The sequence below is a fragment of the Protopterus annectens genome, chromosome 1.part0 (genome assembly GCF_019279795.1).
Source record: "Protopterus annectens isolate FY-2018-M chromosome 1.part0, PAN1.0, whole genome shotgun sequence".
Taxonomy (NCBI): Eukaryota; Metazoa; Chordata; order Ceratodontiformes; family Protopteridae; genus Protopterus; species Protopterus annectens.
This window is the reverse complement of record NC_056725.1, coordinates 1958423485-1958441528: the sequence shown is the minus strand read 5'-3', so window position 1 is coordinate 1958441528 and position 18044 is coordinate 1958423485. Positions and strand designations below refer to the sequence as shown.

General features: G+C 36.5%; 1 protein-coding gene across 3 annotated transcripts in view; it reads right to left on the bottom strand.

The window, feature by feature from the left end:
• ALLC (allantoicase) overlaps positions 1-14097 on the bottom strand; it is a 420793-nt gene extending 406696 nt beyond the window's left edge. Inside the window, exons 1-2 of one of the 3 annotated variants that reach the window (XM_044070490.1) lie at positions 13919-14097; positions 13561-13697 (exon numbers count right to left, since the gene is read on the bottom strand). In XM_044070490.1, coding sequence (XP_043926425.1) covers positions 13561-13650 — 90 coding nt within the window. In that variant the 5' untranslated portion in view covers positions 13651-13697; positions 13919-14097. Of the gene's footprint in view, positions 1-13560 lie in introns of all 3 variants that reach the window. The other 2 variants (XM_044070498.1, XM_044070482.1) reach the window with 2 other exon arrangements.
• Between the last annotated feature and the right edge of the window lie 3947 nt (positions 14098-18044).

Genomic DNA, 18044 nt, shown 5'->3' with positions numbered 1-18044 from the left:
TGCAAATGATCATCCCAGCATGCTGACCAGCAAGACAACTTGTGAACTATGAGATTCAGTAATGAAATTATGCAAGTGCTGGGCAGGGTTGGTATCCTAAGGTTCAAGTGTATGCAGCATTGTTGAAGTGCATAACTATGTCTTTCAGTGGCAGGAATCTGTGAAGAGCGACTTGGAGCCACTTTACCCTGCACAGCTAGCTGATATAGGTAAGTCCTGCTGTATTTGAATGGGAGTGTGCGAGAATATGTTTGTACATACCTGCATGCCAGTGTGTATATGAGAGCGAGAGAGAGAGAGAGAGAGAGAGAGAGAGTTCTTGGGCAATGTGTGAATAGGTCCATGAGTGTCTGAGCATCTGTGCATAAATAACTTTGGCAAGTGTGTGTGTGTGTGTGTGTGTGTGTGTGTGTGTGTGTGTGTGTGTGTGTGTGTGTGTGTGTGTGTGTGTGCGTGTGTGTGTGTGAACACATGTATCCTTGGACTGGGGGTCAATGCCTGTTTGGTCCTCTTAGAACCTGCATTTCAGAGTAGCACATGTGGTAGATGCTCCACTGTATATCTGTTATTTCTACATGGTGCAGCAATTCACACTCATGCAAATTTCTGGATAATGAGGTGCTGCCCTCTGGGGAATTTGAATGGCTATGAATCAGTAAATGTAATTAGGGTGGAACTTGCTTCATTAGTGCAAAAAGGCAAGTTGCAGTTGAGCACCACTTATAATGAACGTCAATAGGTGTTTTACCCATATACTGTATACTTCCACTGCATTCGGGATCAGTCCAGTCTTAACTAATTTGATCATTGATGTTTTATGTGGTACCATGGCAAATACCTTGCCAAGTCTAAGCAGATCACATACAGTGTTCTTTTCTGATGTTGCTCCTTGGTTAACCAGGCAGAGCACTCCATTAGATTTCATTGGAATCCTTTGTTATAAATCCATGATGATGTGGTACATTGGGTTTATACCCCACATTCTTCCAGATATTTTAAAATTCAGTCTGTTAGCAGTGATTCTTTATTTTCCATACTACTGAGGTCAAACTGATAGGTCAAAAGTTTCTTGCCAATCTGTCACTCCTATTGTTGTAGATTAGAACTGCATCTGCTCTTTCCCCTTTTACAATTGTATTTATTCATTTATTTATTTATATTTATTTATTTATTATTACCTACTGACATTTGTTTTCAGGAAAGTCTGACTGGATCCAAGAATCTATTTTCCACAGATGCCCTGGGAGAAAAGCTCCAAACACTTTATATTATGAACGTGCAAATCAGATATCCTAAACAAATCTACAAATTAGATCATTTTGCATGTTATTAAGAAGGTGCCCAATATTCTAAAGTAGAAGATTTCTCAGAACGCTTAAGAAGGTATCAAATACCCCAAACAAATATATTTGTAAAAATATGATACGATGCTTAAAAAATAGGTACAGACAATATTTGAAATACAAAATGCAAGCAAACAAGTAACAAGATATAGCAGGAGACAAATGAAACAGCAACATCTTAGAAAAATAGTAAAGAGAAAGGATTAAAGGAGAAGAAAAATAAAGGTACTTACTAAGAAAAATAGAGATAGGAGTATGATAATTATAGTGTATAAGGTAGCTGTGGAAAGTGAGGCTGGGAGAAAGGTATATGATAATAAATAGATAGGATTAAGTTAGTAAGTGGAAGGTGATAGTAAGAAAGTAGGAGGGCAAGTAGATAGGCTGGGTAAGGAGGAACAAGTATATCTGGTTAACCATGTTTAGAATAGGAGCAGTTCAATGTTTTAGCTTTATTATTTATTTATTTATTCAATTTGGTAACCAGGGTAGAGCACTGATCAAAATAGACCTATTTCAGTCTCTGGCTGGACAAATCTAAATGGCAGGAGACAAGCAACTTAACAAGAAGTATTATGAATACAGCCAAAATGATGTGTGAAGATAGTAATAATAACAAAGTCCAGAGTGTATGGTACAACAGGAAGCTATGATTACACTAAGGAGGGAAGAATTATGAAACAAAAAGGTAAAGGGATAAAGCCCCTTACTTCCCCCCCAGAAATACAGCCAGGTCTTCTGGCACCGTTTGCCATTCCTCAGTCTGGCATCCCGTCAACTTTATGCTGAGGAGCAAAAAAAAGAAAAGAAACCTCTTGTACTTCCCGTGTTTGAGTACCAAAAAATAGTCCTCTTTTACTTCAGGACCAAAGGACAAAAAAAGTTCTCTCTATGAGATGACTATAAAACAAAAAAAAAGAAATAAAAAAGCCTTTTGTTTTAACTGTAGCAAAGTACGTGGTACAAATATAGCAAGAGGCTTGCTAAGCAAAATACTTCAATTCTGACCAAAATTAAATTATTGCATTCATTTCTGAATGTCAGTACTGCACTAGACCACACACGGAGCACTGAAGAGCATCATACCTGATGTCATGTGATGTTGCATCACCATTCAGAAACTAAATGTTGGTATTGTGGTCATGTCCCCATGACACCTTGCACCATAGGTGGCAGCCCCCAATGCCCCACCCTAGCTATGCTTATGCTTCCCCAACCCCCCATCCTTGATTTGTTAGAAGGTTTGCTTAATAATTTTATTACTTTTATGAGAAATTGTAGGTGAATCCCTTCAACACCCCCCCACACACACACACACACACACACACACACACACACACACACACACACACACACATATACACACTGCCTTGGCATGTCCATTTATTTTTTTATTTTATTTTATTTTTTATTTCAGGGTTATTAATGCATCAAAGGAATGGAATTATACAAGGAGTTATTACCAACTGATTCTGCTAAAACTTTTTCTTTATTTATTTATGAATCTAAGCATAGATTTTATTTAGGAACTCTGTGTTTTAACCATCATTTTCTCTCCAACTTCACTGTATTTGTTTAGCTTCGCTCTACATCCTTATTCTAGCTTTGCTCACATTCTAAATGTAAAATTGATTATCCTCCTTCTGAAGTGATTTGCTATATTTTTCTCTGCTTGAGTATCAGATGCTCTGACTGCTGCATTTGTTTCCTTCTATTTTAAATAATTTGTTTACTTCCCTATCTTTCTTCTTTTAAACATTTCTTGCCCACCTGGGTCATTTTTAATGCTTTCCTCTTTTTTCCAAAAAAAAAATATTTTGCTCACTTTAGTTCTATTCTGTATAATGTATAGATTGAGTTAGACCAACATTCCAAAACCATTTTGTCACATGACCAAAATATTGCTTAGAAACTCTTCCATTTTTTTTGCAAAAACATGTTTTTTTTACAGCCCTGCTCCCTTCCTGCTCATCATAACACACACAAAAAAAAAATTACAGCCACAAGTATAATTGTGTACAGCTTGGCCAAAGATTAAATGAATACATAAATACATAATTAATGGCCAAGAAATACATTTCAGCTTACTGCTGTAAGAACCACACAGAGTAATTCATTGCAACCACCTTCTTCCCACTCAAATTCTTAGGTCAAGAATCACAGACAAAGACCCAAACTCAGGGACAGATTTTAAATATTCTTGTTACCTACTTAGAAAGTTAATATAATATTAAGCTTTGCACTAGCAAACATTTTCTGAAGGATATTAAGTCTGAAACGCATATGCCAGACATTATTTCAGTACTACAATCCACAAGAATTTACCAGAAAACCACACAGGTTATGATGTACAGACCACAATATCTCTAATCTTCTTTCTCAAGACTTTTTGAGAAACCAGAATGGGGGAGGGGGGGGCTCAAAGAAGGAACATTTTTTTTTAAATATTACTCAATAAATCACTTAAAGGTTATAGAATGACAGGTTTTGCATCAACATGCAATTTCTGAGAATAAGAAGTATGAAATGCTCTGGCATCATCGACTGACTGTAAGCCTCATTGGTTTACCAGGAAATTAAAAAAAAAAATATGAGGGACATAACAAGAACGTGAGGCAAAATCAGAGATGCTCTGCAAAATCAGAGACAGTTGAGAAGAATCACTTACAGAATATGGCCATATAAATGGAAGAAGCTCCTTCTCTTGCATTTGCCAGCACAAATTTTGGAAATAAAGAACACTGTTTTTCCTCTTTTAATTCATTTTCAGCCTCATTGACCCAGCTCACATAGCAGAAATCACCAACAGTCAATCTGATTCACAGAACAGAAGCAGAACTAAAATAATACATGGTAAGCAGCTCACCCTGTTGTAACTTTCAAATACTTTGCTAGAGTACAACCTCTTAGTGCAATGAATCTAGACAAAGCCAAAAAATAATGGGGGGACAAATGTTGAAAATCAGGAACAAATTTTAAATATTGCTTTTATAAAATTAGAAAGTTACTAGAGTAACATGTTTTGCATTAACATGCATTTTCTGAAGGATATAAAGTCTGAAACTCAAATGTATGTAATTATTTAGTGACTTCAATCTTCAATGATTTCCAGCATTTGATAACATTAATAGAACAATAGTGATCCAAAGGGAAGCAGAATGTAAGAAAATACCACTGTTGCTGGTAACTTCAAATGAAAAAAAACGTGTGAAAAGGCTGACATTTTTACACTGAAATCTGGAGGATTACAAATAAGATGAAATTTTGGTGTCAATGAGGTCAGAGAAACCAGCAGGTGAGTTTGATTTATCCTGAGCTGATTTAATGGAAAAGTGGTTTCCAGAACAAAGTGCTGGTGTACCATCAGAAACTAGAACTCCCAGGCATACTTTGGACTTGGATACTGAGGAGTGTGACATGGAAGGGTGGGAGGTTGGGAAGGAAGTGGTAGAAAGATAGAGTGATCCACAAAGTTGTTCAGTAACATGACCAAAACATGCTTATGCAAGTGTTGCAGTAGCATCTGGAGATTACTAAAAGAAAACAGATCTTTCATAGAGAATGAAATATATAATTCATATCAGAACTAGAAATGGACAAAAATGGGCAGTTATAAACTGTGGGATTATATCATTAAGCCTTTATGCTTTGTTCCTATGGATTTGCATGCTATCATTCTGCTGGGAAATTCATGTTTTGCTGACGTGTATTTTGAAATACATGAACTAGCCTGAAAGTTTGTAGAACTTTTTGATAAACAACAAGACCGTGATGTTTATACATTCAGGTAAAAATATATTTTCCAATTTAGAAGCATTGATATTGAATATATGGATGCAAAAAAAGTATCTTAAAAAGAATGTCACTCTGTTTTTGATGTAAACAAATTTATAATGACAGTGGTATTTGGATTTGTGTCTGGGAAGCAGGAGTAATACTGAAAATTGTACAAAATGCTACTGTTCACTTACCTAAACAATGTTGGAGAGGTTTGTACCTTATAGAGGCCAGCCTGACTTTTTTGTGGGAAATGAGACTACTTGATAAATGTTTGTCCTTTCAAAAGATGCAGTAAATGTGGGGATAAAGGATATACAATTAAGGAATGTATATTGCATTGTACTAGGTGTGGTAATGGAGGACACAGATGGGTTGACTGACAGGAGCAATAGGAACTTTCACCTGTAATGCAATGGCTACAGCAGTCAGAAAGCACTCAAATGGATCCACATAAGGAAGATACTTGTAGGACATCTTCTGGGGTAGAAAAGCTAAACAAAATGAATGCACAAGGTATACATGCAGCAAAATATCCATCAGTCATTAAATACTACTTTAGATGAATTTGAGGGAAGGGCAATGACAACAGGACCCTGTAGAAATTGAGGAAGAGGGAACATTAGCAAAGAGGATATGGAGGAGGCAGAGGAAGAAAAAAGTAGTATTATAGGTAGCAGAGTCCATAAATGAAACATACGGCTCAAAGGCATTGGGTAGAAAGAGTAAAATAAAAATAAATTATTAATTTGTCTATATTATCTCTAAATGTTAACATCATTAATAGTAAATGTAGAAGAATTACAGTATTACAGTGGTTAAAAAACATTATGATTTTTGTAATTCTCCTGGATACTAGATTATGTTCTTATTGGGAAAGAAAGCAATCTGGTAAAGTGTGGGGAGATTACAATATTTGAATGGTTGGAAATGAGACCTGTTCAGGTGTTGCTTTCCTTTATAAACCACATGTAGTCACAATTACAAACATTTTGATACTATGGACAGGTAGGGAGTTGTGGTGTTTGCAATGGTTAAACACATTATTGTTAGAATAATTGTACTGTATACTTGTCCAAACTATGAAGAGTGATGCAGCGTACTGCAAGAAGTGAGGGTATATATATATATATATATGGTTCCCATTCAGAAGCCTGAAACATCATAAGCCTGAAAATCAAAATCCTGAAACCAAAAGCCTGAAAATTCAGAATCCTGAAAACTCAAAATCCTGAAAGCCCAAAATCCTGAAAGACCAAAATCCTGAAACTCAAAATCCTGAAAACACAAAATAGACATACTGATGTCATTGTGGCTTTGCTATTGTTAGCCCTGTGGTGTTAGGTCATGCGTTGGGGTCAGGTAAGTGTGTGGTTGGTTTTATTTTAGGGTTAGGGGCGGTTTAAGTGAGTTAGGGTTAGGCGCAGGTTAGGCATGTATGCAATAGTGACAAATATTGGGGTTAGGGGCGGTTTAAGTGAGTTAGGGTTAGGGCGCGGGTCAGGTGAGTGTGCGATAGTGACGGACCTTAGGGTTAGGGTTAGGGTCAGGGTCAGTTGGTGGATATTAGTGTCTTTATAGTGACATATTAGCATTATTTGTGTTTTCAGGATTTTGAGTTTCAGGATTTTGGTCTTTCAGGATTTTGGGCTTTCAGGATTTTGAGTTTTCAGGATTCTGAATTTTCAGGCTTTTGGTTTCAGGATTTTGATTTTCGGGCTTATGATGTTTCAGGCTTCTGAATGGGAACCATATATATATATATATATATATATATATATATATATATATATAGTAGTTAACGTACTAGTTATAGTAGCAATTGACTTCAGCTGTAATATAAGATGTAAAAAAAGGCAAGCTAACCAAAGATGTCATCATTGGTAAGGAACTTTTAATGACAGGTGATTTGCAATTGGATTATAATGAAGGGTATACATATTTTAGAGGGGAAAATTGGAGTGAGTTAGATTTTTTCTTATTTCCTGTGAGATTACAAAAAGTATCAGGAGGCAAAAAAATTGCAGGCTTGTGTGACCATTGTACTATATAGGGGAGTTTGGTCATGAAGAAGGGAGTCTTGCAGTAGGAAAGGCTTAAAAAATGAACAGCTAAATGGGTTGAGGATGAAAATTAGCAGAGAATGGTGAAAAAATGATGGGAAGTGTATTTAACAATGAAATCTTTATTGTATCCCCTACTGATTAGTGGACAGGATTTATGTAAAAATATATATTATCTGAAAAGGAATAATATCTGAGGGTGAAGTATTTTTATAGATCATTACATCATAAATATGAATATTCAGCAGAAGTAAGCAGTCACTATTGTCTAAGGATAGAAAGAGATATTTATGAAAAAATAAAGAGTGCAGATATTACTGTACAGAGATATTTTTAAAAGAAGAGGTATTACCTTTCTTAGGTGAGTGAATTAAGAATCATGAAAATACTTTTTGTAGTTTGATGACACTGGGGTGGAAATAAAGGGTAAGCAAAATATTATGACTGTTGCAACAAAATATATGGAGAAGTTATATGAATTCAAGGACACTAAAGAGTTAAGATAATGGTATTTAGAAAACATATATGTAGATTTCAAAAAATGTATTGAAAGGGAAATTGAGTTAGATGCACCTAAAATTGTATCAGGACAGGTAGATAAAGACAGCTGCCCGGGGGAGCTGGGCTTCCTTATGGTTTTTATGTTTCCATAGGTGATATGCAAAAAAGTTTTTGAATGTCTTGAATAAATGGTTCATTTTAGGAGTACAGAATGATTTTATATTAAGTACTGTTATAAAGTTTTTTTATGGAAAAAAGAGTGATAAATGGGATATGAAAACTGGAGACCTGTTGCACTATGTAATACGTATTGGCAGATATATAGTGACAGGAATGTATGGTTTGCCAGATAAGCAAATTAAGGAACTTTTATTGTTAATTAAACATGTAGTGTATGAATTACAATCAAGAAGGGAAGGATACTTTTGGTATGTCATATAGCAAAGGCCATTGATAGCTTAGAGCACAGGCCATTATGGAAAATATTATGTCAGTATGGCTTTGTATCAAGATGCAGAGATTGGTATGTATATTAAACAGTAAGTCCATGCTGTCATTATTAATAAATGGTTGGGGAGGTACTGACATTAAAATGCAGAGGGGATTTAGGCAGGGATGCCCATTAAGTGGAGTTTTTTCTCTTCCTCTTAGTGAAGAATGTGGTAATTAAGTGCACAGATGTTTAATTTTTAGGAGAACATGGGAGTTGGTTAAGGGGGGTGAAAATTTCATGCTTTTTACTTTATACATATGCTTTAATGCTAGTTTCTCAGAATAAATAATTAGTGGAATATTTATTTTATGGGATGGAAATGACTTTAGGGAAAGTAGGATTACAAATAAATAAGAAAAAATATAAAGGGATTGGGACAGATGTTGGGATACCAGGCATAGAATATTCTGTGTTGAAAATAAAAGCTTTGGGCCTTATTTTTGGTGGACATGAAAATGGGATGGTGTGATTTCAAAACTGAAGAACACAGTTAGCTTCTGGAAAACCTTTAAAATCTCATTTATGAAGAACATTTACTGACCAAATGGGACACTTATGGGACTAGCCAGTTATGTAGCTGTCATTTCTATTTTGACTAAGGAAAGGGAAAAAGAAATACTAGACATCATTTTTATTTCATTTTTCTAGGAATCCAAATTAAATCCCATCAGAAATATTGTTTATAATGAAGTAATATAAAGAGAGGTTATATTTAGTTCATCCAGGAATTTTTTTTAAACTCATTACATATGTATTGTATATTACAAAGCATGAAAGATACTCACAAAAATTAGTTGGGTATTTTTTTATTTAAAAGATACCAACCTATTTAGTATCGTTTTGAAAAAGGAAAGAGGGTAAAATTATTGGGGGAGTAGGAATGCATCAGTAGAAAATAAATTTACATGGCTTGGTGGCTGATAGCAAAGTATGGTGTACACATACTATGTAGCCTTTCTGTTATGAAGATGAATATGCTAAGAAAGAGAGGGAATTAGAAAGAGGAGAATCAGGTATGGGGGATTATCAGAACGGTCTGACTTTTTGTGGCAGTTACATTTACTAAAATTACTCATTCAAATATGAGTCATAAAACTTTCGTAGAAAGGTGGTGTCAGAGGCAAGGATATAATGTAGAAAAAGGTGATGAGCATGTTTCCTTAAAATGTATTACAATTCAACATTTTGGGGATATCTTATGCCAGGAATTCCCTTTTGAGGAAATAAAAAAATGTATCAATGGCTATTATAACATTTGGAGACTATGGGGTTCAATGGGATCAGTAACATAGCTAGGATGGAGTGAAAGGGCAACTGCCCCTAGCACAAAGTGTTGGCTAGGCACAACCAGATTATCCCAATCTCTTATGCAATACTGGCTTTTAAAAGCTGGTATTGCATGTGCAGTCAAACTTGAGCACTGTCGCACTCCATGTGTGGTCTAAGCTGTAGCAACTATTTTGATATGGTTTAAAAGTAAAAACATATTTTTTCTTTTTGACTAAAACCTGCAGGCAGGCTATAAACTGCAGCAACTGTTTGCTACATTTTTAGCAAGCAGTTTACTGCAGTTTATACAAAGAATTATTTTTACTAAAACATTAGTGTCGTTGCACTCTTTGCAGGCAGGGTATAAACTGTAGTAACTTTTTGCTACATTTGTACCAAGTAGTTTGATATAGTTTAAAAAACAAGAAATTATTTACTTTTTTTAATGAAATGGAGGAGGATCAGGAGCGATGCATAAAAATGGACCTGAATGGCTGGGTAGGAGGCATGTTCTATATAATGCCAGGAGAAGGAACACTTTTTTTTTTTTTTGCTCTTCAATGGAAGAGCTTGTGGGTGGGGGGGGGGGATCACTGGTTCATGCTACTAAAACAGAGCACTGGTTGAGCCAGCTACATTTATGCATGGGATGCACATGTTGAAAAAAACAGAATAACTGTCTCTGCTGTTTGGTTTTTATGGTAAGCAAAATGCTAGGATGTATTATATGATAAGATCTGTTGTTTGAAGTTTTGCATCGACTTAAATGTTGGTTATGGACAAAAGAGTGGAGGGATATATATTATTTATTATTGTTCATTTTTCCTTTTGTGATTTTTTTTTTATTTTACAAACTGGAGTCTCTCTTCAAAAATTCACAGATGTTATTTTTTATGATTTGTAGTACAGAATCCGTATTATACATATCTCCTTTATACACATGTAAATTTATAAAAATGTTTTATTTTGTCATTTTTATATAAAATTAAAGACCCCTATCTTTTTCAATAAGAGCCGTGGGGTGTTTTACAGACACCTGAGCTATCACCAACTCAAACAGATGTGAATTCGGTTTAATGCCTCATCCAAAGGGCTGCACACTCAGGAGTGCAGCACCTCCGAATGCTGCATTGCAGTGCCAGCAATTTGAAAAGTTAACACAGTTACCTGGAGTGAGAAGTGAACCAACACCTTCTGATCTTCCAAACCAAAGATGGGTGGGCTACCTGTTAAGTCACTGACAATGCATTTACATTAAAGTAAGAGTATGCACTATTTAAACTGTTAAAAAAAATATTCAAATACTTTGTGGGATTACTTTTTTTTAATTCCCTTGCACACCAAACTAGCCCATTTGTCCAATTTACCACTTGCCCCACACCCCAGAGATAAGAGGCCTACACCTATTTGTTTTTCTTTGAGATGAGGGGCAAGGGATGTTATTGGTGCCATGATCCTACCCAAGAAATCATTTTGATTCTTTACTCCTTCATAACTGGTTTTCATCCCAGATCTCTTGATTACAACTCACAAGTAATAACTCCTTTATGCAAATGTATCTAACATAAGATTAAGGAAATAAACTGCATTATCTAGGAATGTAGCATAATGGGGAAAATCCAGTGACTGGGCAGTGATACCGGAATGTATTAAGCAGATGCTATGCAGTCTAGGAGCAGGGATTGGAAGGCTTAAGAAAGGAACCCACCTGCATGTAATCAGGCAGTCACTACAGAGAGGAATTGTTCAGGTTAATCGGTGAAGCAGATTAAATGTTTAAGGGTATTGGAAATAGTATGTTGTAACTCCCCCAAAAAAGTTTAACTCCAAGGCTGAAGGGAGGGGAAAGGGGTCTGACAAAAGTGTTTGAGAGAGAAAGTGGGACTGAATATCTGATAAGTATTAGAAAATTAGGAAATAATGACTAAAAAAGAAAAATAACAGGTAAAATAGACAAATTAGCAGCTAGTGTAACCAGACTACAAAACATAGAAAATCAAATTCTCAGATTTATTAACCTTTCCAGTAGATTTGAACACCATTGCATCACTCTCAAAAAAGGAAATGGCTACCAGCTAATGACAGAGCTACTCTACTCCCTAATATACTTGCATATAAACTTCACAAACAAGGATACTGCCCCATCTGCTCAGTAAATTGCATAACAAAACCTTCACCTACTATATTTGAAAATCCAGTTCTTACTTTCTTTCCAGGATTTCTTTTACTCTTGCTACCTGTGAAAGATTCTTCACTAAACTTGCTCAAGCTTGTTGAAACTCTATCTGAACCCATCACAGATGAATACTAAACTAACTGTCTTGAAGAGACAATTTAAGCCTAGTAAATAACTCAAAATCAGAGTCAAACCATGTACCTTGTGTTTATAAGGCAAATACCTTAACCATTATGCCAAACCCATGTTGGCAAAACTTTTCATCTCATTCAAGAAGTCACTTCATTCTCACTTGTTTCAGCAAAGTATAGGTACTTCCTTCAGAGATACTGGTTAATATATTTTCTGCTTCTCTGAGCTACTCCCCTTCCCTGCTCTGTATACTTTTATTCCATTTGTATCAGTATCCTTATGTATCCCTCCTCATATTATTCAAATCTTAGGAATCTCTCTCTAACTTCTTCCCCATATTTTCTATCTTTTCTTGGATCTATATCACCATTTCGAAAATGTAATAGGTTGAATCACTAAATGTTGAACTGAAATGATCGACCTATTACATTTTCGAATGCCAATAAAAAGAAAAAAAAAAAAAAAAAAAAAAAAAACTAAAGAGTGTAGGCAGAGGGCAAGCCCCCCTGCACCCCCACACCCCCTGCTACTTAAATACACCAACTCCGAGATCGCACTACATTGAGGTAAATGGAAATCTCCCCTTACGGAGATTCCGTTTACCCATTCAACATTCTGCCCTTTTGGCATTCTCAATGCGACAATATCAAATTCGATATTGTCAGCATTCAAGATGCTGATAGGGACCCCTAAGAGGTGAGGAATAACACAGCTCTGACAAGTACTTTACATAAACAATGTTACTGCCTATGCATGTGGTTGTTTTATTATTAACTTTATAATAATCAATGCTATGGTGTGCATATCTCATGCCTGTGCTAACTTCCTGGTTGTATCACTCTGCATTATGCATGGCACTTTTATTGGCATATGTCTTTTACACAAAATATTAAGTTTTGGACTTCAGCTTTCCTTCTGTACTTAACGTATTTTGTAAAGTCTGCTTTTGCATTACTCCTGTTATTATTATTATTATTATTAAATGCATTTCATATTTTTTGTTATGTTTGTGATATATGTATCTTGTTTTGGCCATTTTACCCCCGGTCATGGCTGAAACAGGTCTTTATACCAGTCTACTAACCCAATTAACAAATGTTAAATAAATAAATAGATAGATAATATTACAGTCTAGTGCAATACCACAGAAACCAGGAAATTCTGAGATGCAGGAGCATTTGAGTGGGCTTTGCTTCATATCAGCAACTGGTCCAGACAATTTTTGTTTGAATCCTGGCTAGAGAGTAGCCAAAGAAGTATTGCTTATCTCAGTATCATCCATTAAATTAGCATCGGCATGGTCAAGTCATACGTAAATTGTTGTATAAAAAGCAAGAATGTAGCTTAAAAATGCCTAGAAAATGTCATGACCCATAGTTAAATCACTTGTTTTTTTATGCATAGAGTTTGTAGTACATAGGAAAAGAATTAGTCATTTTAATTTACCATCATAATATTAAAATAGGTAGTAAACCTGCAAACCCTATGCAAGTTATACACAACCCAACCCTGGTCACTATGAGAACTATGTACAGTTGTATACTTCAGAAGTATTTCAGTAAACTAAGCTGTTTTTTTTTTTCTTCTGTAAATATAACGGCAATGTTTTACAGCACAGTTCATTAGCTGCTGTGAAATTATATGAAATATACAACATATTAGTTTTGCTAAATTATTCATTTAGCTATAAAAGCTATGCAAACATAACATGCAAAATTAAATAAAATATCACTATGCGCTTTACCTATGCATGTTGGGTCCATGTTATATTAATTATTTTTTAGACATAGGAAATTTCTTCTTTACCTTTCCTCCAGATGATTCACAAGCCAAATCATTAAGGTGAACAAACTTAGGCAGAACACTTGTCAGTTCCCCTGCTTTTCGAACAGCCATTGTTCCAGTACACTTTGGCAGATTTAGAAGATTCTTGCACCCAAATACTGGTAACAAAAATCCAAGATTACATGTAACTGGTCCACTGCTTCAAAATATTTTATTACATTGCAACTGTTGATCTTTTAATTGAACTAAGCTTTGAAAACTCTTAAAATAAAAAAAGTATGTTAAATTTGCCTAATCATTGCAAATGCTACACATTTTCTTATAAGAAATAGGAGCACTATTGTTTACATGGTAAAAATTTTTCTAGTATGTAAGTCACCTCTGCATTAAATTAAGAGTTAGAAATCAGTAGCTTTGCAAACGTACGCAAGGATTAAGGGAACAAGAAGAAAGACATAAATAGTCTGCACTGCTATTAGAAGCGGTCAAAGTTCAATAAAAAAGAAAAATTCTGCAATCGTGAAGAAGTCCAAAAAATACAGCTACAGAAGCTTTAGGTCTGCATTTTTGTAATGGCTCAGCAGTTTACTTTTCTTGAACTTTGCCTCTTTGATCCAAAGCCAGAATCTGTGGTATTGCTTAACACAGTGCATGGCATGTTAGTGAGGATAAACCACACAAAGGAATTGTAAACATAATTAAGCAGAAGTGAACCTGAATGTCTGCCCAAGTACCCTTGCCCATTATGTTAAATTTAGCAAAGGTCAAATCTCTGTAACTAAAGATAAGATTTATATGGTCCCATTACGCTTCACTGCGACCTAGACAGACATATTTGTATTCTACTTTTTTTTTTCAGCATAAGGCACTCTACTTCCCAAAGAACAACTGGCAAATGAATTACAAAACCAGTTTGTCAAAGACCAGAATAGTACAGACCATATTGCTGGGAAATTCAATAAAGTTAGATGTAAGATGAGCCAACACAAGTAAAACTCAAGTGGAAGTTTAGCGGTTACTTTCAGGTACAACAACAATACTAACTGCTCGACATAAGCAGTTTTATAACAGCAGCAGACAGCAACGTGTTAGTAGTATAGACTCCTTTTGCAAGCAAGTCTCCTAAAGGTATCTGCTTAGTAATTTATGGAAGTACTACAAGTTCTCACTGCAGTGCATGCAATCAGGAGAGAGTTAAACAATCAACTGTGTGTAATATTTTAACTCAGCTGCAAGATTGTGTTGTGCCTCTGTAACAGGAAGCATTTATGTGGCAACAAAAAGACATGCTGCAAAATGTTTCTTAATGAATTACTTCTGAGTTTGCAACAGTGATACAAGTACTCATTTTCTATATTTCAGTACACTACGGCATTATTATAATGAGAAACCTTGGTAGTGTGATGTAGATGGCTTCCATTATACACGTATGTGCTCCTGACCTTTCAATAATAATAATAGTAATATGAAGGCTGTCTTCATTTATAGCATTACTTTTATTCAGGGTTGCAAGTCTAGTTGGTCTAAAATTATATAATAGGCCAGACTTAAGCAGATCACTTAGGGTTGCCCACAATGAACCTGCAGCCATGTAAATACAAGTGACAAGAATCATAAACAATTACAGTTCAGTATTTTTTAGTCTTGATGAGTAAAACAAAAGAAAAAAGGAATTGGCAGGGTGAATTGTTATTATTATTATTATTATTATGAGAATCCAGTGAAATACTGGAGAGTGAAATTCATTTCTGATGCTCATCTGAAGTTAATAGGATGTGCCATTAAAGAACTGCAGTGCAAAATAGACTTGAACAGACAGGAGGCATTTAATAACACTGGTCAGATGAAAACCTAAATAATAATCAAAATGTTGATCTGGATTAAAATCAAACAGAAATAGACACATTAAGAAGAGGTAAAAGGAAATGGTCTAGGAAATGTCATGTAAAGAATATGTGTAAAAGCAAACCCAGAATTTGCTCTGCATGTGAAAGCAGGGTGAAGGGTTTATGGCTGCAAGAGAAAGAAAGACTATTCAGACAACAAAGGAAGAAGAAATGGTAGCAGTGGGTCATCTAAACTACTTTGGCATCACAAAACAAGACAAAATTCTAAAAATACAAAAAAAAAAAAACCTCTACAATCTCTACTTAGGTTCATAGGTTCATAGATAGGTACTAGGCTATTGGCCTTAAGGCCTATATAAGCCTAGCCAAAAGGTACCCTGGCTTTCGCCACCCAAGAAAATGATTTTGCTGTGCCCCTGTCGAGTAGAGCCACAGAAGTGATCCCCAGGGTGAATTTTCTATCTCCCATCCAACCATCAAGATTTTTCTTGACGAGTGCTAAGGATGAGCTTTGTTTGATATAGCCAGAGTATGGGATGTCACTGGGATGGGAATCTATCCCTCCAGCATGTTCTGTTTATTGTGGTGACAAGGTTTAGCTCCCTAGAGCATGTAGCTCAGAGGGATTGGGATTTCTTTAAGTGGAGCATGTCCACCAGCTCTGGGTTTTATATAGCTTTACATGTTAGGCAGAGATCGCCTCTGAGTAGGCAATACGTGACGGAGTAAAGCTGGAGTTTTTTGAGATGGTCTGCAAAGGGCATCTGTTTGAGGCCAGTAATCCTCTTTGTGAGGTATTTCTGTGGTCTTTCCAGTTGTTGTAGATGTCTTGTGAGGTACATACCAAAAGGGGCATTGTACTCTATAATGGGTCTAATGAGTGATGAGTAAATGGGAACAATGACCTCTTTTTTCCTGGATGAGAAACCTTTTGTGATGAGATGTGCCACATAGAAGGATTTCCTGACTACTGTGGCGATGTGATTATCAGAGGAGAGACTACTGTCCACCTGTGTCCCAAGGTCTCTTATCACACTTTCAGTGTTAAATAGATTACCGCCTATGTGGTAGTTCATGGGTACAGAGTTTTTACCAAAAGGGATGACAATGCACTTTTTGGCATTGAGCTTGAGGCCATGGCTTTGACACCAGACATCTGTCTCAGTGAGGCCCTTTTGTAGAATGTTCACATCGTTAGGAGTTTTGATTATGGCTCCTAGCTTGCAGTCATCTGCGAACTTCGTTAGCGAAAGACCATCTGTATTAGCCTACACTTCAGAGAAGTAGATACCAAACAGGAGAGGACCCAGGACTGAACCCTGTGGTACTCCACTTGTCACTGGTCTGAAGTTGGATTTGGAGTCTGCTACTTTCACAGTGTGGGTTCTGTCAGTGAGCCAGTTGGCAACCCATCTTGTGACATAGGGATTTATAGCTAGCTTAGTGAGTTTATCTATAATTCCAGAGTGGGGGATGGTGTTGAAAGCCTTGCCGAGATCTAGATGGGCTGTGTGAACCACCTTACCCTCATCTACGGCTTTGGTGACCACTTCAAAGAAGTCTGTCAGGTTTAGGAGACATAATCTGCCTTTTACAAACCTGAACTGGGTGGGGTCCAGAGTTTGGAGATTACCAATGTCATTATTTATAAGTTCCATGATGACACGGTCCATAGCCTTGCAGACCAGGCTTGTCAGGCTATTGGGGTGGTAGTTCCTGGGGGCCGTGGTGGCTACCCCTTTGTGGAGTGGGATAACCATCACTGTGTGCCATTGAGTGGACACAAAGCCTGTGGTGAGGCTATGATTGAACATGGTACTTAGGTGGGGTGCCAGTTCATTCTGTAGTTCATGTAGAACGCAGCCTGGGATGTTGTCAGGTCTCATGGATGTTGTGTTCTTGCTTTGGAGAGTGTGTTTTTTACCTGTGCAGCCGTGATTACAGGAAATTTGCATTCTTCTGGTATAGAGATGGGCCCTTTAGGGGATGAGAGGGAGGTAGAGTTTGCAATGAACCTATCTGCCAGGATGCTGGAAATATCAGTTGGCTCTGTATATTTAGTGTCATTATGCTGTAATTCAGAGCAGATCTGAGTGTTGCCATTGAGATTCTTGACATAGCTATAGAATGCTTTGTGGTTGTCTTTAGAATCAGTGGCAATTTGGTTTTCATAACTAGCTTTGGAGGATTATATGAGGGATCTCAGCTTCTTACTGGAGCAGGCCAGGGAGTTCCTCCAATCATGGGATTTTACTCTTTTTTGCAACAGTTTCTTTCTTCTGTTGTAGAGTTTGTTTATGCCAGGGAACCACCAGATTGGCTTCCTTTTTTGGAGGATAGCATATTGGTTCTGTTAGGGATTGCACGATCCATGCACTCGTGTAAGTGCTTATAAAGTGCATTTGTGTAGGATTCAGCAGTCATACCTCTATTGTCTGTCAGCATGGGTGTCGTGAAGTTTGCCACTTCTGTCTTAACAAGCATGAAGTTGGCTTTGGAGAAATTTTTTATGGTGGTTTCCCTAATGGGGTGGTGGGATGTGGATGTCTAGGGTGATTAGCTTGTGGTCGGATCTGACCAACAAGGAATTGACCTCTGGTGTGGAACACCGGTTGCCCACATTTGTTAATGACCAGGTCTAGGATATTGCTGCCCCTG